General features: G+C 41.6%; 1 protein-coding gene across 4 annotated transcripts in view; it reads right to left on the reverse strand.

Moving 5' to 3' along the window:
* Positions 1-3,588: 3,588 nt before the first annotated feature.
* The window catches only part of BICD1 (BICD cargo adaptor 1), a 295,326-nt gene continuing 275,703 nt past the window's right edge, over positions 3,589-23,211 (reverse strand). For 2 of the 4 annotated variants that reach the window (XM_054034454.1, XM_054034445.1), the window contains exons 8-9: positions 15,907-15,982; positions 4,438-4,510 (exon numbers count right to left, since the gene is read on the reverse strand). In XM_054034454.1, the coding sequence (XP_053890429.1) occupies positions 15,935-15,982 (48 nt within the window). In that variant the 3' untranslated portion in view covers positions 4,438-4,510; positions 15,907-15,934. Of the gene's footprint in view, positions 4,511-15,906; positions 15,983-23,211 lie in introns of all 4 variants that reach the window. The other 2 variants (XM_054034480.1, XM_054034472.1) reach the window with 2 other exon arrangements.

Raw genomic sequence — 23,211 nt, forward strand, 5'->3', positions numbered from 1 at the left:
GCACAAACTTTATATTGCATATTTAGTTGCATTTGTGCCTTAAGGCTAAAGGCAATTAGTTGCTTTTTTGTGTATTTCTTTTTCACAGAATATTTAAAAATTAAAAATAAAAACATTCATCAATGGTGAAAAAAGTTCTGAATACTGTATATCTCCTTAAGACATACTGCATGTACAGCAGGAGAAAAACTGAAGTAAATTGATGGCTATTATTTTTAAAGAGGTAAATATAGCAATGATCATGCTTCAAATGTAAAACATCAGTGCCTGCCATTTTCAAATAAAGACTTCTTTAGTACAGAAAGAAACAAATTTACTGCAACTCCAACAGATGTACATCTATCACTTGAGAAAGAGAACAGACCTCTGAAGAGCTTGTGTAATCTATAACCTCATTATGCACTCAGTCCATTTCTACTGAAATTGATGGCAAAATTCCTCCAGTGATGCAAGGTGAAGTTCTAAAGTAGCTAGCATTATATGGGCCCAGTTCTGCTTGCATTGCATCCACTGTAAGCAGGATTGCTCCCCATGTAACTAGCTGCTTTACGTAAACACTGATACTAATATGATTTCAGGTTAGCAGCCTTCATTGGCGATGTCTTTATCATCTTTTAAAACATCCGCCTCCTTTTGCTTAAAGATATGTATGGCAAATGGTTAAAACCACTCCATATTTTTAAACAGGAAAAAAACTGAAGCATAATCTTGGCATTAAAACTCTCCACCTTATCTTAATAATAAACAGTTTCAGTCTACTAATTCTACTGTATAGCTATAATTACATTAATTCTACTTGGGTTGAATAAGCATGGAGATGCCAACCTGTCAGAGATCAATTAAAAAGGATCTCTCTGCTGCCTCTATCTAGAAGGCAAAGACTCTTACATGATTTGAGATGGGAAATTATCTATATTTTCTCTTTCTATAAAAGTCTCAAAGTTACCTTCTGACGCTGGTAGAAAATATATTCTTCTCCACTCCCCTGTTTTACAATTTTCTATTAATTCACTTTCTTCTCACCTTATATTTTAATTTGATTTACACGGTTTATTTTGTTTTCCTTCCACAAATTTACAGTAACTGGCTGTTCAGACATGGATCATTTGTTTCTACCAGGAAACAACTCTCCCAAGGTCAGAAAAAAGGACAAAATGGTCATGCATTTATAGGCTACCTGACAACCAAAGACTCCAAGGCCCTCTTTATGAACAATAGCTGCATTTCAAACATGAAAGTCTGGACAAGCTTTTGAAAGGCATTTCTTTGCTGTGGGGGATACACATCAGCATTTCTAAGTATACCCAGCCTCTAAGAATATATGTATTCTTTTTTCCCCTTCATTTTAAAATCAGGATAGATGGCAATGTGTTAGGAATGATTTTTTAAAATGGCTACATAGAACATTTTGCCAACATTAAAAACAAGTTGGATTTTGTGTGTTCAGAAACAATTCCTACCAGACATTTGGTAAAACTTTACATCACTAATTACTATCTAACCAAGAAGGCTTTATGTTTTCTGAAGTTTAAGATACTTTTTTTTCCCCAGTGAACTGACAAAAGAGGCAAGACTGCTCTGGGGCCTACAAAGCTTTATTTCTTACAATGCAATAACCACAGTCATTTTTACATTTAAGTTGGTTCTTTCCTAGATCTCTTAAATTTCAAGCACGAATTCTTGCTTTATTATATTTAAAAAATTATAAATTGATTAGGAATTAAATTAAAGCGTTACAAGAGAATCAAAACTTTAAAAAAACCCACTTATTTCTGTAAAACATGATCAAAATTTCTAATCCATGGAACACCCTTCGATAACTCTTGATCCAAACAGGCATACCATTACAGTATTTCAGAGTTGTTAATTTTACTTTGCAAATCACAATTAAAAATGAATATACTATTGAATGAATATTTCAAAACAAGTATTTTCTCCACAGATTCATATCTATATAAAAAGAAACTAAAACATATAGGATTTTTTAAAATTTGTTTTTAAATTAGGGAGAAGAAATATTCTTTGTAGTTTCAACAGATGTTTGGATATGAAAAGAGGAGATAATATTCTAATACAGTTTACAGCAACTGTATACAATGTGGCAATGCTAATTCTTTTCTCACTTAACTGATATGCAGTAGCTATCTTTGTTGGACACGGATGCTACCACTGAGGAATAATAATACACTGATCTAACATCGTCAGGTGTTCTGAGGTGCTTTTTAAAGGCAACATTTGCCCAGACAAAACAGTTCTTTAATAAAAATCTACATAGCAGCTAATCTTAGTGCCGAACAGCATGATAATGCTAAACAAGTTTTATCTGACTTTTCTGTTAGAAGAGTAGGTTAAGTATGGCACTAAATAGTTATGTGAATGCAGTACAAGAAGGATCATGTGAACATCTTGGAAACGTATATAGAAACAGTGCAAAGAGTTGTTAGGTTGGTATGATCAGACTTTTACATGAATTTGTTTCTATTTTTCTCCACCTCCGATTCTACACGTTTTGTTATATTAGCTCAATGGCTCTGACAAGGTTATATAGTGTACATTGTTGATTACATTAGAATACTTCTATTTACAGCACCTTCATTACTGGTACTATGGTAATGATTGTTAGGCACACTGATTGGCCACTGATTCTTTCCTCCACTTACGTACTGTACGTTATTACATTTGGTAAGTATTGTTAGTATTGGAGGACTGTGTTCATTTCCTCAGATTCAGTTATATTGAATTATTCCAACTATATATGCAACAATTTTTCTTTTTTAATTGCTGCAAATAGTAAGCTGTATTTGTATTTCCATCTTGTGGATCATATTAACACCGCAGAGAAGGAACAGACAGAAACATGGAAATATCAACGCCTGTCTTCTTTAAATAAATTAAGGCCACTGACCAAGAGCAAGGAGTGTGCTAATTAGCAAGGAATGGGCAGTACTTGTATTTTTCCATCTTGATGATCAGATAAGAAGCCCAAAGGTGCTAAGACACCACAGCTTATTTAGCTACTTGCCTTGCTGTCAGATTCTGTGCAAAATAAATTCAGCTATCCCTTCATTTTGCTATGAAAATCCACTACTCTGCAACACAGCTTTATTCAGCGTTTAGAGGAGAGAATCTTTAACTAGGAACACTGTGCACCATAGGTCACCTGAGTATTTGTCATAAACTGACAATGAGCTAAGGTTCTGTATTTGTTAATATTTGGCAAGGGAAAAAATGCACTACAGTAAAATCCTGCCAGTTTCAATCCAAGCCATTAACCCTACATGCATGAGGTATTTCACCATAGAAAATCTCACGCAAAATGTATATAACCTCACCATTCTTACTCTTTATCCTTTCACTGGTAAGGCCTCAAACTAGTACCCTCAATTTGGGAGCAGGAGAAAAAAACTGAAGATTTTAATCAATACACAACATTTTACTTCACGTTGTTTTAGCTTTTCCTTCTCAGATACCAAACAGAACCCTCCCCACCCACCCCCAGAAAAAGCACCAATTTATCTACTTGTCTGAAATGCAAAAATATACTTAAAATGCAAATAACTGAATGAAAATCAAAGCATCATTCTTGAATCTCCTTCTTAGGTTTAATAATTAGCTTCCAGTGAAGACCTAGAACAAAACCAGCAGCTAGTGTAATAGAAATTAGAAAACAAGTGCATAAACAATATCAGTGCAGCAGCAAAATACAAAGTCACTGTTAACATTCCAATTCACCCCATTTTCAATGTTTTTGTGCAATAAAAAAAATAGGCCATACTCTCTGGCCAAGATAACAACCATCATTTTTTTTAAATACTAACTCAACCATTCTTAACTTAAGTTATTTCTGGTTGTCTTTTAAAAATAAAATGAATTAAATACAACTCTCACCAAAAGGAGAAACAAAACAAAACAAAAAATCCCAAAAACAAGGACCACATTTTATAAACACAAAATTATGGTGCAAATAAAGTAAAAATAAATATCACACCCTTAATGACAGAAAAGAAAATCTGAACTGGTTCATATGGCTGAACGTGGAGAATGTGAAAATAGGATTTTGTAACATATTTTTTTAAAATATTGGCTTAAGTCACTCAATATTTCAGAGTAAAGCCAAGCAGCTGGGAGGAACATTTTGTCACTTTGTTAAATTTCACTAAACTTCAGGTGTGATAGCAAAGTTTGAATATAATTAGAGGAACCATAAAAAGTCTTCTTGATAGGCAGGGTTCTGTGCTTTGTGTTCTTCTTCTCAACCAACACTCGGTTGCCAAAACATTGGATATGAATCCAGAGTTGTCAACGCAGCAACAAGGCAGGATTGTCTACTGGATTCTTGGGAGCAACTTATACCTTTGTCGTGTGTGCTCCACTCGTTTGTTTGTTTGTTTGTTTTTTCTCTTATGTTGCATCTGAAAATTAGGGATAAGGAGGAGGCTTGGAGAGACAGTTGAGAGGGGCACACTGAGAGCTGGAATGTGGCTGCTCTTCTGGAAGGGCTACATTAGGACTGAAAATTAAAAGAGGAGAAAAAGTGCTTAAAACACATGGCCAAATCTTTACACGAACATAAACAAAACAGGTGTGGGCACAGATTTTCAAAGGGGATGAAACCCAGCTTGCAAATTTGCACCCTCCATTTAATTCAGGCAGTGATCTGCATATGTAACATCCCTAATATTCACATACAAAATGGCCCTTGCACATGTAAATCAGATGCTGAAGATGTCCTGCTGTCCAATTAGCACCACACTGGCACAGATATAGCAGTTTCTAGTAATATCCTGGATAAACCTTATTGAATTAAATTAAATCTTATTGAATTAAGTTTAAGTATCTTTGGTGCCCATTGTATTAAAATTGCAAAGTTTATACATGATTGTGGGGTTGTATGTGACTTCTCTAATGGGGAGACATGGCCAGTATAAACCTTGGGAAGTGTTATGACTATATTAAACAATATGCCAGACAAACATAAGAACGGCCATACTGGGTCAGACTAATGGTCCATCTAGCCACAAAGTTAAGTGGGGTTCCTAGGAAATACCTGTATGGAGGTCAATGCAAATTACCACCTCCAATTATGCAAAGACCCAACCTTCTGAAGCTTTCCCCTGAGGAGGGGACCCATGCTCTGGCTGATTATCTATTCACAGTTTCTGCACACTGAAGACCCAAACTGTATGAAGGAGTGCTTGTTCTGAGCCAATGAGATTATGGACTGGTAACCACAGAAAACCGCCTGTTGGGGGTTTGAAGAACTGACACCTACCAGAGCCCTTTTTGAGTTGGGGTGATCTCTGGTAAACTTTTTACACACATGCTACTTTCATTTATTGTTTTAATATGTTTTTTCTGTAAAGCTGTTACCTTCAGAAAAAATGTGCTTGCTTAGCAAAAGCTGTGTGGTACTTTATAACCAGGGATCCTAAAAATCTGTTTGCGGCAGAAAAACACGGAATTTGTGTTTTTACAGAGACACTAATTTTTACATTTTGTGAAAAAATAAAAACATATATTAACTATTAGCTAGATTTTACTAAAAGTACCAGTGTCACTTATTCGGTGGTGTGCAATCTCCCCCTCTTGTGGTTGATTTTTGAATGCGCTTTAAATTTACATAGCTAAACATACTCCAATAAACTGCTTCTGGCATATACTGGTTACTCAACGATGGATAGGGTTTGTGTTTTAATGCATCTCAAATTTCACTTCAGCCTGTGAGTAATTAAAGTTAGGAAAAGATACTGAAAACTTTAAAAATCATCCCTAAATACCGTGTCGCTGAGTTTGGTAAGGACAAATTTCATATTAATGGTTCTGTACTTGTATGCAGCAAGGCTGTAGATTACAAATTGCAATTCTATTAATGTTATTTTATTATAATGATTGATGGCACTGGTAGGCTTCAAACTTGCTTAAAATTTGTAAATCTATCAATAAAACATTGCGTTCAGCTGATTCCTATATCTATTGTGGCTATAGGGTGACCAGACAGCATGTGTGAAAAATCGGGACGGGGGTGGGGGGTAATAGGAGCCTATATAAGAAAAAGACCCAAAAATCAGGACTGTCCCTATAAAATCAGGACATCTGGTCACCCTATGTGGCTAGGAAAACTAAAATTCAGCATTTCATTTTAATCATGGAAAACCACAGATTTTAATTTTTTTTTAATTGGAGAATTTTGTTTTTTTCTATCGTGGAAAAAACTAGGATCCCTGCTTATAACTGGGTAATTACGCTGTTTATAGTCGCTGAGGAAAAAAGCAAAGCAGGCCTGCTTAGGCATTCTGACTCTACCAAACAGAGATAATGTCTGGGGACATGGAAGCTTGAGAGTGGGTTCCCCTGGTGGACCATAGAGGGGAAGACAGGTGATGTTGCCCTGAATTGTGACACACAACTATTGTTTACATGCTTAGATGAGGAATGTTATGAGGGGAAATGAATGCATGGGCAAAATGGTGGGATCAAATTTAAACAGCAATTCACAAGTGCCATTTGATTTGCACACTAGGGATTTTATATGTTCATATGATGATCCATACTAAACTGAGGGTACCAGTTCAGAAGCAAGGTTTCATCTGCTTTGAATATAATGTACCAACTAGTGCATTTGTTCAAATCCACTGAAACCTGCCTTTAGGGGCAGCACCACTGATGAGTACCCTCTAATGCAGGGGTTCTCAAACTTCATTGCACCGGGACCCCCTTCTGACAAAAAAAATTACTACACGACCCCAGGAGGGGGGACCGAACCCTGAGCCTGCCCGAGCCCCACCACCTCGGGTGGGGGCGCCAAAGCCCAAAGGATTCAGCCCCAGGCAGGGGGCCTGTAACCTGAGTCCCGCCACCCACGGCTGAAACCCTTGGGCTTTGGCTCCGGCCCCGGGCTTCTGCTTTGACCCCGGACAGTGGGGTTTGGGCTTCGGCTTCAGCCTCTGGGCCCCAGCAAGTCTAAGTCAGCCCTGGTGACCCCTTTAAAATGGGGTTGCGACCCACTTTGGGGTCCCAACCCACAGTTTAAGAACCGCTGCTTTAATGCTAGCAACCACTTTGAAACATCCCCAAGATTTCAAGTAATGCTTTGTTTGGTTTCTAACCAACTTTGGTTTGTCGCTTAAGACAGGTTTCATTGCCTATTGTTTTAAATACTAGTCTAGAAACAATATTCACCCAGGGTAAACTTCACCCCTTACAGCATCTCACTTGGCCAGGCTGTCTTTGCAGGGGTGAATTGCACTGCGAGAAAGCTTTTACATCTGAGGCCTGCTTGAGTTACAGTCCTTAATTTTTCAAGTAAAGCATCAGGCATATCAAGCTTCAGATACAGTATGTGAATAAAATCAACCCACAAACACCTGCCGTTTTTCAAGCTGTCTGGGAATTTTTTTTTTTTTTTTTGACTCAGTATGTATTATAGCAGGGGTAGGCAACCTATGGTATGCATGCCGAAGGCGGCACGCAAGCTGATTTTCAGTGGCATTCACAGTGCCTGGGTCCTGGCCACCGGTCCGGGGGACTCTGCATTTTAATTTAATTTTAAATGAACCGTCTTAAACATTTTAAAAACCTTACTTTACATACAACAATAGTTTAGTTATATACTATAGACTTAGAGAAAGAGACCTTCTAAAAACGTTAAAATGTATTACTGGCACGCAAAACCTTAAATTAGAGCGAATAAATGAAGACTCGGCACATCACTTCCGAAAGGTTGCTGACCCCTGTATTATAGTCTGTCTGGCAAGCACAGTGAAGCACAAGTGCCCTTGAAACTGCACTGTCTGACGTATATATTATCCTTCCAGGACAGAATTTTGGTGCATTGCAGATAGTGGCTGAGGGACTGCAATTAGTCTGCTGTTGGGAATGGAATCAATTGGAAATGCCAAAGGTATTTATAGCATGTTGAAAAGGCGTAAATATGCACATAAAGGATTTAATTAGGGAAACCAAAAAAAAAAAAAAAAAAAAAGAAGTACTGGTAGTTCCATTTGTTCAAAGGCAAAAAAGAATGTGGTACGTCATCACCACTGTGATTTTATTATGGCAGGCCAGAGTTTTGAAATTTGGGAAGCCTAAGAGAGTTTGGTGCCTACCTCCCATTGGAATTCAATTGGGCACCTAACTCCCCTTTAGACTTCTCTGAAAATCCCTATCTAGCATGCCTAAAGTTAGGCTCTTAATTCCACGTTTAGGCCTTTAAACAGAAGACGCCTGATTATGGAATGAAACCTGCAAGGCTTCAGTCACGGTTGAGGGTGTCCAGCGCCTCGAAGAATGAGGTTCTCTAGGAGGGACTCACCAGGGGAAGCAGGGTTCAGCACTTTTGAAATCAATCCACTTCTCTTTGGGGGCTCTATCCTGCAATGGGCCGAGCACTGATCCAGCCAAATACTTAAGCACATGAGTAGACCTACTAGCTGGGTCAGTGCCAGAATGCTCAGGACCTTGTAAGATTGAGCCTCCTAACATACGGAGTTCGAAACTTAACTCTAGGAACCTTGGCTTGTATATTTTGGCTCAAATATTTTCCTCGTTGGATTTGTTTTACATTGAAAAAATTCAGTGTAATTTACTATGATGGTACTTTCCTTTGTATTGTGGTGAGTGTGATGCAACAACATGTAAATACAGAGCTGGCATTAGGGGAGGGGTTTGAATTAGCTCTTTGTCTATTCTGGTCATCCCCAATAAAGGGAGTGTGTGTGTGTGTGTGGAGGGGGAGACACAGAAAAGGGTGACATTTAGGGTGAAATTCATCCATTTACTGAGAGCAGCACAAAACCTCTGAACCTCTTAAGTCTTCAAAATAGGGCTTAAGTGGGACTTAACTCAGGCACAGATCTTGTTTTCCCCCTCAGTGAAGGAGTGAAATTCACCCTTAAAGTAGCAGGTGATAAGGATTTACTATGAGGTGGCCCTATAATCCTAGAAAGGTCCCATTTTTTCTAGGATTCTTGTGATTGGTTGATAATGGTAGTGGAACAGAAAGACTCATGCAAACGGTCTCCCACAGTATTCTTGCCAGCAAGTTAAAGAAGTATGGGCTGGATGAATGGATTATAAGGTGGATAGAAAGCTGGCTAGATCGTCGGGCTCAATGGGTAGTGATCAATGGCTCCATGTCTAGTTGGCAGCCGGTATCAAGCGGAGTGCCCCAAGGGTCGGTCCTATGGCTGGTTTTGTTCAATATCTTCATTAATGATCTGGAGGATGGCGTGGACTGCACCCTCAGCAAGTTTGCAGATGACACTAAACTGGGAGGAGTGGTAGATACGCTGGAGGGTAGGGATAGGATACAGAGGGACCTAGACAAATTAGAGGACTGAGCCAAAAGAAATCTGATGAGGTTCAACAAGGACAAGTGCAGAGTCCTGCACTTAGGACGGAAGAATCCCAGGCACTGCTGCAGACTAGGGACCGAATGGCTAGGCAGCAGTTCTACAGAAAAGGACCTAGGGGTTACAGTGGACGAGAAGCTGGATATGAATCAATAGTGTGCAGTTGTTGCCAAGAAGGCTAATGGCATTTTGGGCTGTATCAGTAGGGGCATTGCCAGCAGATTGAGGTACGTGATCATTCCCCTCTATTCGACATTGGTGAAGCCTCATCTGGAGTACTGTGTCCAGTTTTGGGCCCCACACTACAAGAAGGATGTGGAAAAATTGGAAAGAGTCCAGTGGAGGGCAACAAAAATGATTAGGGGGCTGGAGCACATGATTTATGAGGAGAGGCTGAGGGAACTGGGATTGTTTAGTCTGCAGAAGAGAAGAATGAGGAGGGATTTGATAGCTGCTTTCAACTTACATGAAAGGGGGTTCCAAAGAGGATGGATCTAGACTGTTCTCAGTGGTACCAGATGACAGAACAAGGAATAATGGTCTCAAGTTGCAGTGGGCAAGGTTTAGGTTGGATATTAGGAAAAACTTTTTCACTAGGAGGGTGGTGAAGCACTGGAATGGGTTACCTAGGGAGATGGTGGAATCTCCTTCCTTAGAGGTTTTCAAGGTCTGGCTTGACAAAGCCCTGGCTGGGATGATTTAGTTGGGGACCGGCCCTGCTTTGAGCAGGGGGTTGGACTAGCTGACTTCCTGAGGTCCCTTCCAACCCTGATATTCTACGATTCTATGAAGAACGAATCCATATCCACTGATGGTTCTGGTAGAGAAAAAGCATAGCTGGAAGAGGGGATAAACTTCTGTCCAAGGTAACATCCCCTGTTGGAGTCACAATCTTCCTCATTAGGGAAAGTCCTGATGATGGGAGAAGAGCAAAGATATTCTCCAGTGTGATATAGGTCTCTGACCTTCTTGGAGTGCAAGGGGTCTGATGCACTCATACCAAAGGGGTCAGAAGAGGCAGACTTTGGGCTTGTCAACACATGAAACACTACAGTGGTACAGCTGCAGCACTGAAGTGTAGACACTCACTACAGTGATAGGAGGGATTCTCCCATCAACGTAGGTAATCCACCTCTCCAAGAGGCGATAGCGAGGTCAACAGAAGAATTCCTCTCTTGACCTAGTGCTGTCTGCTTAACTATGTTTAGAAACATTTGGTCAATTTATTTTGTTGTTTTATGTTTACAGTTTTGCTTGCCTCTGCATATTTCAGCTAGAACCTGATTTGGAAACACTATAAGAGATTATTTTCTTGCTGTGTTTCCAACTAAACCAAAGACAGGGTACCTTGGATAGCTTGAAAATTTGCATGACAATCCATCTGAATTTCTAGGCCCCAAAAGGTCTGGATAAGCAGTCACATTTTTGGATGTTTATCAAATTGTTGGTTTTCTTCTTCAAGTGCTGTTCCCTATGTGTAATTCACTCTGGATATGCATGAATTCCATGCAGTGGTGCCAGAACTGGGGGGAGTGAGAGGGAGCACCAGGGCCATCCCACTTTTTGAAATGCCCTTGCTCTCCTCATGCCTCCAGTCAAGGAGATACAGGGTGGAGTGGGCTGACTGCCTTTCCTGTTCCTTCCTAGCCATACCCATGAGGCGCAGAAACTTCAGGTTAGAAAACACTTTATGGAGAAGGTCATGAGGCCACAGCTGGACCCAGGTCGGGGGACCCCCCTGTACACCCCGAATGCACCTCCCACCATGAAGCCTGACTGCTACAGGGGAGTCTGTATCTACAGACCCCCATCAGAGTCTCATCAGGAAGGCAGAGAACACTCACACAAACATAAAAGTAGGTCCCTTTCTAAGTCAGTTATAAAATCATCTAACACAATTGTGCATAAGTCGAGCAAACCTACTCTGTCCACCTCTAAGGATTGTGGAAACTCAGGAGTGTGGAGTTTTCATACCCCTAAATGACATAGTGGGTACAACTTAACTTCTGAGTGCAGACCTGGCCTTTGTATTGCTATCACCACCGGTGGAGATATCTCCGATCGCATCTAAACAGATGGATCCTAAGATTTTGACTTGGATGGTACTGGTGGAATTGGTGCGGCCAAAACAGGTCCAGTATCAAAGAAGCCCTGGCTTTATGGGCTTTAGAGTCCTGCCCTGGGACTTAGTACATCCTAAATCCTTAGAGGTGGACAGAGTAGGTTTGCTCGACTTATGCAAGGGCATTTCAAAAAGTGGGATGGCCCTGGTGCTCCCTCTCACTCCCCCCAGTTCTGGCACCACTGCATGGAATACATGCATATCCACAGTGGATTACACATAGGGACTGGCCCTTGAAGAAGAAAACCAACAATTTGGTAAACATCTAAAAATGTGACTACTTATCCAGACCTTTTGGGGCCTAGAAATTCAGATGGATTGTCATGCAAATTTTCAAGCTATCCAAGGTACCCTGTCTTTGGTTTAGTTGGAAACACAGCAAGAAAATAATCTCTTATAATGTTTCCAAATCAGGTTCTAGCTGAACTATGCAGAGGCAAGCAAATCTGTAAACATAAAACAACAAAATAAATTGACCAAATGTTTCTAAACCTTAAAGTTTCAGGTTCAATTCAGTTTGAATCTTCTCTTAAATTTATCATAGGAAGTTCACCAGAAGCTATTTACAAAAGCTATTTGTAAATTAGAATTACACTGGAATGAAAACACATCTGTGGGGATGTGTAATTACAGTGTGAATTTCAGAGTATGTCCAGGATAAAGTAAAACCCTACATAGGTGCCATTTAAGTAAAAGAGCGTGTGCAGCCCCATTTGAGTAAAGAGCTCATGCCACACTTCATATTTGTGTTATGGTGAGGAACGTAAACTATTTTGAACCATGACTAGACTTGACATATCGTGGGATGCAGAAAACGTTCATGTGAATTTCAGTCATAACAAGACACTCTGTAGTTCCAGGTTAGAGGCCTAGGGAGGTCACATTCCTGCAGGCATGGTAGGAGGGATTTGCAAAAGCATGCACACATCTCTCTGTTACAACTGAATAGGCAATTTGCTCTTCCCTCAAATGCCTTCAGTTTTTATTCCAGATCCCAATTATGGTACTCGAAGCAGTAAAAATTCATGCCATCATGCTGTTGTGCTGATAATGGAGCTGTTGCTGTGTTTTCTCACTGTGCAGGACACAGTCCAGGATATGCAGCTATGTGGCCTAAGCATGCGTGACATATTTATGAATATTTATGATTGGCATTACACCCAACAGCGCATGTATATTCTTATCAAGAAGAGCATCAAACTGCTGATGAAACTGATAATCTTTTCAAAGCCAACAGATAGGCTGGATATAGGTCTACTTGTTTCTTGTGGGATGACTTGTCTGGATTTCTGAAAATTATTAACTACACAACTCTAATTTCCCCTGTATCCTGGTTTTGAGTTAGGTGGACACTGCAAGAAAAGCTTCTCACGCAAAGTTTCCAAATCTGGTTCTAGCTGAAGTATCCAGAGGAAAGCAAATATGTAAACAAATGGACAAAATAAATGATTGATCTTTCTAATTGGGGAGAGATCTAATCCATGTTTACACGGTCTGGATACCTCAGCACTTTACAAGTGTCCTTATTTTCCCCTCTCCCATAACATGTGGAGGGGATCCCCAAAGCCTATGGAAACCCCTTCACTGACATAGCACAGGACTGGGGCTTTGCACACCACGAGGAGGAGGGGCACGTAAACAGCCACATGAAGTGACATCTACCCACTCGACATTCATAGGAATTTATTCACGTAAATTAATGCTGACCCTGTTGTCACTAGCTTATGAAATATCTCTCCTCTGCAAGCTGATCTTCCCTCAAGGAAGAGATCAGGGCAGCCAGTGAGAACTACATGAGAGCAGAGGGCCTGAGACAGGGTGCGGAAGAAAGGTGGCAGGAGGGAAATCAAGAATGGGCTCTGCATGGATGCTTTGGGCCTCTCTGTGGATTCTTCAAGATTGTGATCATTTATTAGGGTTACCATACGTCCGTTTTTTCCCGGACATGTCCGGCTTTTTGGCAATCAAACCCCCATCCGGGGGGAATTGCCAAAAAGCCGAACATGTCCGGGAAAAATACCGGCCGGGCACTTCCCCTCCCGCAGCTGCTCTGCTCCTCCCCTGACTCAGACTTCGGCTCTTTTTAAGAGCCAAGCTGCCCGAGCCAGTGCTACCGGCTTCGGGCAGCCCCCGTGCCTCCAGACCCCGAGCCGCCGGCCGGGCACTTCCCTTCCCGGGCTCCAGCTGCTCTGCTCCGGCGGCGCAGGGTCCAGAGGCAAGGGGGCTGCCCGAAGCTGGTAGCACTCGGGCAGATTGGCTCTTAAACAGAGCCGAAGAGTCAGGGGAGGAGCAGAGCAGCCGGAGCCCGGGAGGGGAAGTGCCCGGCCAGGGGCGCAGGGTACGGAGGCATAGGGGCTGCCCGAAGCCCGAGCGCTACCGGCTTCATGGTTTGCCAGGCAGCCTCCAGACCCTGCATCCCCGGCTGGGCGCTTCCCCTCCCGGGCTCCAGCTGCGCTGGGGAAGTGTCGGCCGGGGGTGCAGGGTCTGGAGGCTGCCCGGCAAACCATGAAGCCGGTAGCACTCGGGCAGCCCTTTTCGCGAGGCTGGGAGGGAGGAGGGGGAGTTAGGGTGGGGAAGGGGCGGAGTTGAGGCAGGGCTGGGGGTGGGAAAGGGGCAGGGCCAGCGCCCATGGAGTGTCTTCTTTTTTTATTTTTTAAATATGGTAACCCTAATTTATAGTTTAAAAGGACTAACTCCCTGTTCTCTGCACTGGAAAGTGCAAGGAGCAAAATGGGACAATTCAGAGGACCCCGGGACTTTCCATTGGACTTGCCTCTCTCCACACTTTTGTTTGCAGTACAGATAATATACCCAAGTAAATTTGCAATAGTAGCAAACGTGGTCTGGTTCTTCCGTTCTGGCAGAATCAGATCTGCAAGGTCTGACTAACTAGATTAGATTCAATTTAGTTTAGGCTAAATATAAAACACAACTGGGAAGACTGTGTTCTACGAGATGCATTGCTGTTTGTTCACCAGGCATATAAACACACTGGCGATATGACAGATACTTTCACAGCTGGCATCGCTGCACTTCGTGCTTGCAGAAGAACTGATGAGCAGTTCTGTGCTAAGTGATATTAGATCATTTGGAGCATGTCATTTCTCTGATAGGAATTGGAGAGCCTTGCAAAGTTCTGTTCACTCAATTAGCAGGGGCAAATTGTTTTTTGTTTTCTGAGGTGCAGACAGGAAAGCAGAGACACAAAGAGTTTAAGGGACTTCCCCAAGGTCATAGAAGGAGTCACAGTGACATAGCAGGGATTAGAATTCCCTGGCTTCTAGTCTATTGATCATATCTCACCTGTTCTCTAACCTGATTAAAGGGAACTTCTATATGTACTGTAATGAAGTTCATCTTTGGAGGGTGGGTAAATAAATAAATAAATAAATAAATAAGAGGTTTGATTATAAGTTAGGGGCAGATATGAAAAATAACTTCGCATTCTCCAAATGAGCAGGTTAAAACATGGGTGAATATCTTGCACAAAGCATATATTGGAACGTTCACCTATCCCTAAAACAAGTGTACCCTATTTATTTTCTGTAGATTACAATTTATATGGCAAAAAAACTTTTCAAGTACCAACTGCTTTAAGATGACCTTTTTGTTACATTTTTCAGTGGCAGGTCAGTACAACATAGTTGAAACATGATTTACTCACTTTAAAAACTCTTGTGTGGAGATGTTTCCTCTTTCAACCCAAATGTTTTGATTAGTTTTTTAAATAATAATACTTAGAACTTATATAGCATTTTTTATCCTAAACATTTCAAAGGTATTTAAGTTTCATTATCTCCATTTTACAGATGGGAAAATTGAGACTCACCAAGAGGTGAAGTGACTCGCTCAAGGTCATACACGGAGTCAGTGGCAGAACTAAGATTGGAGCCCAGGTCTCCTGATTCACAGGTCCCTGTTCTAATCACATGACAATACTGCCTCCCACTGACTAAGAAAAATTAAAGACTAGTTTGTTTTTTGATGTAGAGTCACCTGACACTGTTAATTCTGCTGTCCTTACTCAGGCAAAAGTCTCAAGAATTTCATCCAAAATATATTAATTTTGATGTCACTGGGAAATTGTCTGGGCTAAGGAGTGCAAGACTGAGCCCTAAATTATTTTCCTTATTTTTGATATATGTACAAGTAACGGCTTCCCTAATATACATGGGGGGAGGAGGGGAAATCTCCTATGCTGTAACTACAGAAAGTATCAGAGTAACTCAAATCAATACTTTGCTTAAAAAGCAAGCAAGCCTGCCCCATTCCCTCTGTCCCTCCTTCCCTCCCTCACACACACACACACACACACACACAGAGTTTGGAATGTTATAAACAGGAAAGGCTATTTATATAGGAAAGGCAAGAGTAGATGCAGACTCACTATGGCATGCAGCTATATGCAAAGAGAAAAGAGTTAGCTAAAGTTACCTGACAGTCTGGCAGTCTGGCCCCCTGGCTAGTTGTGAGCCGCGTAGTGGTATGGAGGCAGCAGGCTGCTGATAATCTACAAGAAACTGATAAATTAGACATATATACAAAGAGATGACAAAGCAAGGGGTTAGTAACAATAGTAAACAGACTATGCAGCTGATGGAGAGATTTAGTGAGGAATGTATGTTCAGTTCTTGTTAGCTAAGTAACAGTTTCTTTCACAAATACTAATGGAAACATTTGAGCTTATTTTTTTCCCCCAATGGCAAGATATTATTAGATGGGAGTTTTAGACCAACCATATTTAATGAGCACGTACTGATGGACCTTTTGCAATATGGGCCTGATGGTAGTCTTTTCACTGACTTTAATGGGGTCTGAATCAGGCCATATTAACCATTATTTTATCATAGGGTATGAATGCAACTGGTTTGCTTACTAGTAATATAAAATGTCAATAACGGCTACTTTAAAATTCTCAAGATATCTTATGCCTATTATAAAAAAAAATCCCCTGTGAACTTGCAGAGTAAAAAAATCCTGTGACAGTTCCAGCTGCCATCAAAACATAGTTCTTTCAAAAAGATTTAAATCAGACATTACAACCTGCAAGCAGTGGCAGTGAGATTGTGTGTGTGAAATAAATGTAGAGCCACTGTAATTCTTGTGACTGTTTATAGGAATGATGAAACAGGTTTTAAATCCATTAACGACGTTCTCTGGTTTCTTGATTTAAAAACCAAATAAAACAACAACAAAACAAAACCTGAACTGCTAGCCTCTGACCAACTTCCAAGTCTGAGCAAACCCCACCACTGCACAACAACATAAGAAACTAACACAGTCTGACTCTTTATAATGGAACTAGTCCAAGCATTCTGTGGCCTGTGTTATACACATAGTCAGACTGATGACCGTCATGATCTTTTCTGGCCTTAAAATCTGAGTGAAATCCTGACTCCACTGAAATAAATGGAGTTTTGCCATTGACTTCAGTGGGGTCTGTGCATTCTTGCCTGCTGTGAATATTGCATCTTGATTCTCTAGATCCCAGCTTTTGATTTTCTAAGTTTCTTTCTCTAAAGCAACTGTTCAGGAAACGGGAAGTTATTCTAACGTGAATTTTAAAAACAAAAATGACTAGACATCATAGTCAATCAGAATCTTTTTTAGGAATCATGAATCTTTTCTTCTTTTTCTCACTGGCTGTCACTCAAAACACAAAACTCCTTTTGAAGGAGGTACAAATAATGTAACAGTCTCTGCTCTGGTGTAGAGGAAGATTGTTCCCTTGGAATTCAATTCTGCTGTCTCAATCAGTTGGAAGAAGTTGTTGGTACTATATATACATAGACTTCCCACATGTAGCTGACACTGTTGGTACTGTTCTTCTTTCACACAGGGCAGGGTACTTGCCTGAAAATACTGGGGGTCATTCTAGTACCACAGTCACCTCTTCTCATACAAATCCATTTATCAGTCATCATATAGGAATCTGTCTCCTAAGATGATCTGTGCTGCCCTCTAGTGGTCTAAGTGGGTGTGGACAAATCACATTTGGTGCCTATCTTCTCACCTCAGTAAACATCATAGATTTTGGACCCTGAGCTTGACCTTTGGCAGGAAGAGAAGGAAAAAGTGTAAGGAATTATTATTCAACACATCTAGATGTGTCATATGACTTAAGCTGACAGAGCTGCTCTTTTGTTGCAGTTTGCAGAGTAGTCTGTTTTAAGTGCTGGTCTTAGACCCAGAGCTGTCTTCTCTTGGTAAATCAACATACAGCTTGGTTAGGGGGGTGTCTTATGCAGCAAGATGGCTGTTCTACTGGTGTAAAACATTTTTACATTGGGTGATGCCTGAATGGCTATCAGTGTGTAGTCTCTCTAGCTCCCAGGACTGATGAAATATTAGTTAAGCCATAAAATGCAGGCACTGCTTATTGCTGGTGCAGTAAAGATTTTTACTTTATGATAAGTCTCCTAAAAACAGGATCAATGAACTGATTAATGCAAGAGTCAGACTGGTTTATTCCTAAAGTCTCTGTTGCCAGGAAAGCCAAATGCAGTGTTGATTTCAACCACTACAGGGAGAGAATGACTATTTTGCATGAGAATCCCTCAATCCAACTCATACTGAAGTCAGTGGGGGTACTCCCATTGACATCAGTATAAAGGCCTGCACTAGTGATAGGCAATATATAAAAGGTTCCGCATGGTTCAGAATAGTATTCTTTGAAACTCTAAGGGCACAACTCCCATCACCACTCAGCCTCGTCAGCCCTACAGCTTCTCATCATTCTAGCAACTCTCCTTCACTGTTGGACTGGCCAGAGCTAGTTTCTTCTTTCAAATCTAATGCCCAGTGCTAGCTATGGGCCAAATTTAGTCCTGGTGGAACAGCTTTAAATTCTGTTAATTCAATTACGTTTCACCCACTTACATCAGGACTGACACTGGCTCTATAGATACTGTTGAACCGAGAAACTTTGTGAAAAATGTGAGAATTTTGGTAATATTTTTATGATGCCTGTGTGTGCCTCAGTTTCCCTCAGGGGCTTTGCATAGCTATGCACTGAGGGTGAAGGGAAGGGATAAGGTGGTGACTCAGCAGCCTGGTTGGAAACCAGAGTCATTAACAAACTGAATAAAAGTCTACACATGTGAATGGAGGATCCAGAGAGACAGTGAAAACCCCAGTGGCCAGTGACCCACACACTTACTGACCAAAGGCCAAAAGCAGTAGAACAAAGGAGAAAGTTGATAGGTGGCTGTGATAAAAGCTGTGCTCACAGACATCCAGCATGCACCCCGCCCCCCGGAACCAAAGACAAAGGGACTGAGACAGGGCCAAAGTGGATTCTACAGCGGCTCGGCTGGGTAGAGCCCTCACATTGGCTAGACTGAACTCTGTCTTAATCTTTGCTTCTCTACACCAGTGATTTCCAAACTTGGTTAGCAGCTTGTTCAGGATAAGCCCCTGGTGGGCTGCGAGACACTTTGTTTACCTGAGCATCCGCAGGTACGGCCGCCTGCAGCTCCCAGTGGCCGCAGTTCACCGTTCCCGGCCAATGGGAGCTGCAGTAAGTGGTGCGAGCCGGGCCACTGCTTCTTGCATAGTTCCCACCCCCCTACTGTCACGCCACTCAATGTCAATTGCACTTGCTGCATAAATGTTGCAAGAACTTGATAATGTGTTCTGCTGAGACGTGCTATTGTCAGTTTACCTGAAAACAGGAGCAGTCTCTGTTTACCTGAGAATGAATTATTCTCTTTCCTGGGATTTCAAAAACGACGACTAAGTTGATTTAATGTAACCCCTGGCTAACAGAATGAATCAAGAGTAGTGAGCAAGAAAATCTTTTCTTAAAAACAACCCCCCCCTTCTTCTGATGACACTAAACTGGGTGGAGTGGTAGATACGCTGGAGGGTAGGGATAGGATACAGAGGGACCTAGACAAATTAGAGGACTGAGCCAAAAGAAATCTGATGAGGTTCAACAAGGACAAGTGCAGAGTCCTGCACTTAGGACGGAAGAATCCCAGGCACTGCTACAGACTAGGGACCAAGTGGCTAGGCAGCAGTTCTGCAGAAAAGGACCTAAGGGCTACAGTGGATGAGAAGTTGGATATGAGTTGACAGTGTGCCCTTGTTGCCAAGAAGGCTAGCGGTATTTTGGGCTGTATAAGTAGGAGCATTGCCAGCAGATCAAGGGACGTGATCATTCCCCTCTATTCGGCACTGGTGAGGCCTCATCTGGAGTACTGTGTCCAGTTTTGGGCCCCATGCTACAAGAAGTATGTGGAAAAATTGGAAAGAGTCCAGCGGAGGGCAACAAAAATGATTAGGGGGCTGGAGCACATGACTTATGAGGAGAGGCTGAAGGAACTGGGATTATTTAATCTGCAGAAGAGAAGAATGAGGGGAGATTTGATGGCTGTTTTCAACTACCTGAAAGGGGGTTCCAAAGAGTATGGAGCTCGGCTATTCTCAGTGGTAGCAGATGCCAGAACAAGGAGTAATGGTCTGAAGTTGCAGTGGGGGAGGTTTAGGTTGGATATTAGGAAAAACTTTTTCACTAGAAGGGTGGTGAAGCACTGGAATGGGTTACCTAGAGAGGTGGTGGAATCTCCATCCTTAGAAGTTTTTAAGGTCAGGCTTGACAAAGCCCTGGCTGGGATGATTTAGTTGGGGATTGGTCCTGCTTTGAGCAGGGGGTTGGACTAGATGACCTCCTTAGGTCCCTTCCAACCCTGATATTCTATGATTCTATGATCTAGTTTTCCCCTACTTCCCTTATATAAACAAAAAATGAATTATTATTTCATAGCTTATTTTTTATCTTCCCAAAGCTGATTTGAAGAAGGGATTAAATTGTTAATAGATGTGAACAGGCTGCTGAACTCCCACATTTAAACATACAGATAATGACATAAGCACATTGCATTAAGAGGAGCTAAGATGTCAATGGGATGGCTCAGGGGATTGAGAATGGGAGAGGGGACCTTTCACCTTGGGTCTAATGGACTGAGTCTGATGCAGGTTAATAGTAACCAAAAGTAGCTATCATCTGATGGCTGTTTGTAGTCTGTGTAGGAGTTGATTATCTCAGGCCAATTCCTACTGGAAGGATATCTACCTCACAGCAGCCTTCTTTGTTGGCCATTCCAGAGGACAAGAAACTGAACAGGCATGGAAATTAATATACTCTCTCAATCCCACAGGTGCCCCTTCCTGATCAAGGTTGAGGCCTGTTGCTAGGGCAGTGTGTGCAAAAGTTTGCATTACTGTTGTGCATACTGCACCTGTTCTTTGGATGGACAGACTCTAGATTCAAGGAATATCAATCTGATGCCTTCACAAGCAGTGTACCTAACCTTAAAAAAATCTCAGAAGAAGCCTTTCTATTTACAATGTGCTGAAAGAAAAACTGAAGCAGAAGGTGACCTAAATTCTTCAGTACTTGGCCCTTTTCCTTCTCCCCAGATCCACCGGCTCAGAGATTTTACACACCCCAAAACATGGAGGAGCAGCACCTTCTGTATGGGTAGCATTTTATGCCTTCACAGGTAGAAATTAATGAACCAAGATGATATTACAGTGTACAGATAAATTAACCGTATCAGATAAAATAAATGCTCCTCACCCACCAAAAGTTTACCCATATTAAAACCTGAACTTAACTTATTTTTTTCCTCCTAAGCAAGAGGGGAAAAGAAGAAGGGAGAGCTTAGAAAATTAGGATGTGGTCACCATGCTGCTGCCTCCAATTTTTCTTCTTGCAGGGGGGAGCTTGGGGAAGTCTAATCCTCTCTCCACTCCCAGGCCACCCACGCCTCTACCTCACACATAGCTTTGTGCCACCCGTGTGCTGCGTTCTCCTTGGGGAAGAGGCTCATCTGCCTGTTTTGCCCACCCACCCATTGTTTGGCTAGCTGGCTAGGCTGACTGCGTCCACAGTTCGGTGGGTGTGTGTGGGTGTGGGTGTGGGTGTGGGGGGGGGAAGCTGGCCAGTAGACCTGCTCACTACTCAATATCCCGGTGAAGCATCTTTGGGGGATGAGCTCATGACTGTGATTTCGGACCAACATATTGCATCCTATCCCATTGTTCCATTTGTGAGGATTTGTGAATGCCCTTGTGCAGGCCGGGGCTAAGTGAGTGCAGGGGATAGTGGCAGAAAGAATGATTCTAGGGACAGGTGGAAAGGAATATGGGAGTGACAAGACGCATTCCCTTATTCTGCATAACTGAACATCCTGCTTCTGCAGTTCGCCCAGGTCACATTGACTCAGGGATTGCAAAAACTGACCTCTGAACGGGTATTCACATGCCCCTGCACAGCTCCTGGGCATGTCTGGGCCAGCTCTGATCAGATGCTTTTAATTCTCTATTATAGCAAAGGTTTAGAAACACACACAGAACTGATTGGGTTAAGATCAGCAATGCAGGGAAACTTCCAAAGGTGTAAATCTCATCACTCCCCAATGCCTGTTTCAATAAGTGTTTACTGCTGAAGTATGTACAAAAGATGCAGTCTCATAACAAGCATGGAAGGAAAGCATTAGATAAACTAAAGGCTTCTTATCAGCAAGATCCAGTGATTGGTTTATTGGACTGGCTAGAATATGTCATTACTGGGATAAAGAAAATGCCATCTGTATTACTGACTACCACAGAACAATGTGATAAAGCACTGCTAACAATAATAATTTAGTGCTATACTTTGGTTTGACCATAAAGATATATGGCTTTATGGATCAGTTTGTTTAAATTGCTTCCTGGAATATCTCAGGCTTCCCTGGCTACACTATTACTGATCTCTTTCATCTAAGCAACATTACAACTACAGTTTTTTTTCTTCCTCTTAGCATTTAGCCAGGTAATTTCCCAGCGCAATGGAGATTTTAGCAAACATAGAATTCCAGATATTTTAGTCCTGCAATGCATAGAAAACTGTAGGAAATCATGTAGATTTTGCTAAATCCTGACCTCTGCTGAATTTATGCACAAGGGGTGGGGCCATTTCCTCTTTTCTCCCATTATGTAAGAAACAGGCAAGGATGCTTCAACCCACTCAAGAGCACCAGAAGACATGTTCCAGTGGTGGCATGGTTTATAGGTTAGGAGATGCAGCCATCCAACTAGCAAGCATTATCCTATAAGCAGCAACCGTTATCCAGATGCAACAGTGATAATTGATAAATTAAACAGTAATAAGTCACCAGGACCAGATGGTATTCACCCAAGAGTACTGAAGGAACTAAAATGTGAAATTGCAGAACTACTAACTGCGGTATGTAACCTATCATTTAATGATGACTGGAGGATAGCTAATTTTTTTTAAAAGGCTCCAGGGGCGATCCCGGCAATTACAGGCTGGTAAGACTAGCTTCAGTACTGGGCAGATTGGTTGAAAATATACTAAAAACCAGAATTATCAGATACATAGATGAATATAATTTGTTGGGGAAAGGGTCAACATGGTTTTCGTAAAGGGAAATCATACCTCACCAATCTACTAGACTTCTTTAAGGGGTTCAACAAGCACATGAACAAGGGGGATCCAGTGGATATAGTGTACTTAGATTTTCAGAAAGCCTTTGACAAGGTCCCTCACCAAAGGCCCTTAAGCAAAGTAAGCTGTTATGGGATAAGAGGGAAGGTCCTCTCATGGATCAGTAACTGGTTAAAAGATCGGAAACAAAGGGCAGGAATAAATGGTCAGTTTTCAGAATAAAGAGAGGTAAATAGTGGTGTCCCCCAGGGGTCTGTACTGGGACCAGTACTGTCCAACATATT

The sequence above is a fragment of the Malaclemys terrapin genome, chromosome 1 (assembly GCF_027887155.1).
Source record: "Malaclemys terrapin pileata isolate rMalTer1 chromosome 1, rMalTer1.hap1, whole genome shotgun sequence".
Lineage (NCBI taxonomy): Eukaryota > Metazoa > Chordata > Testudines > Emydidae > Malaclemys > Malaclemys terrapin.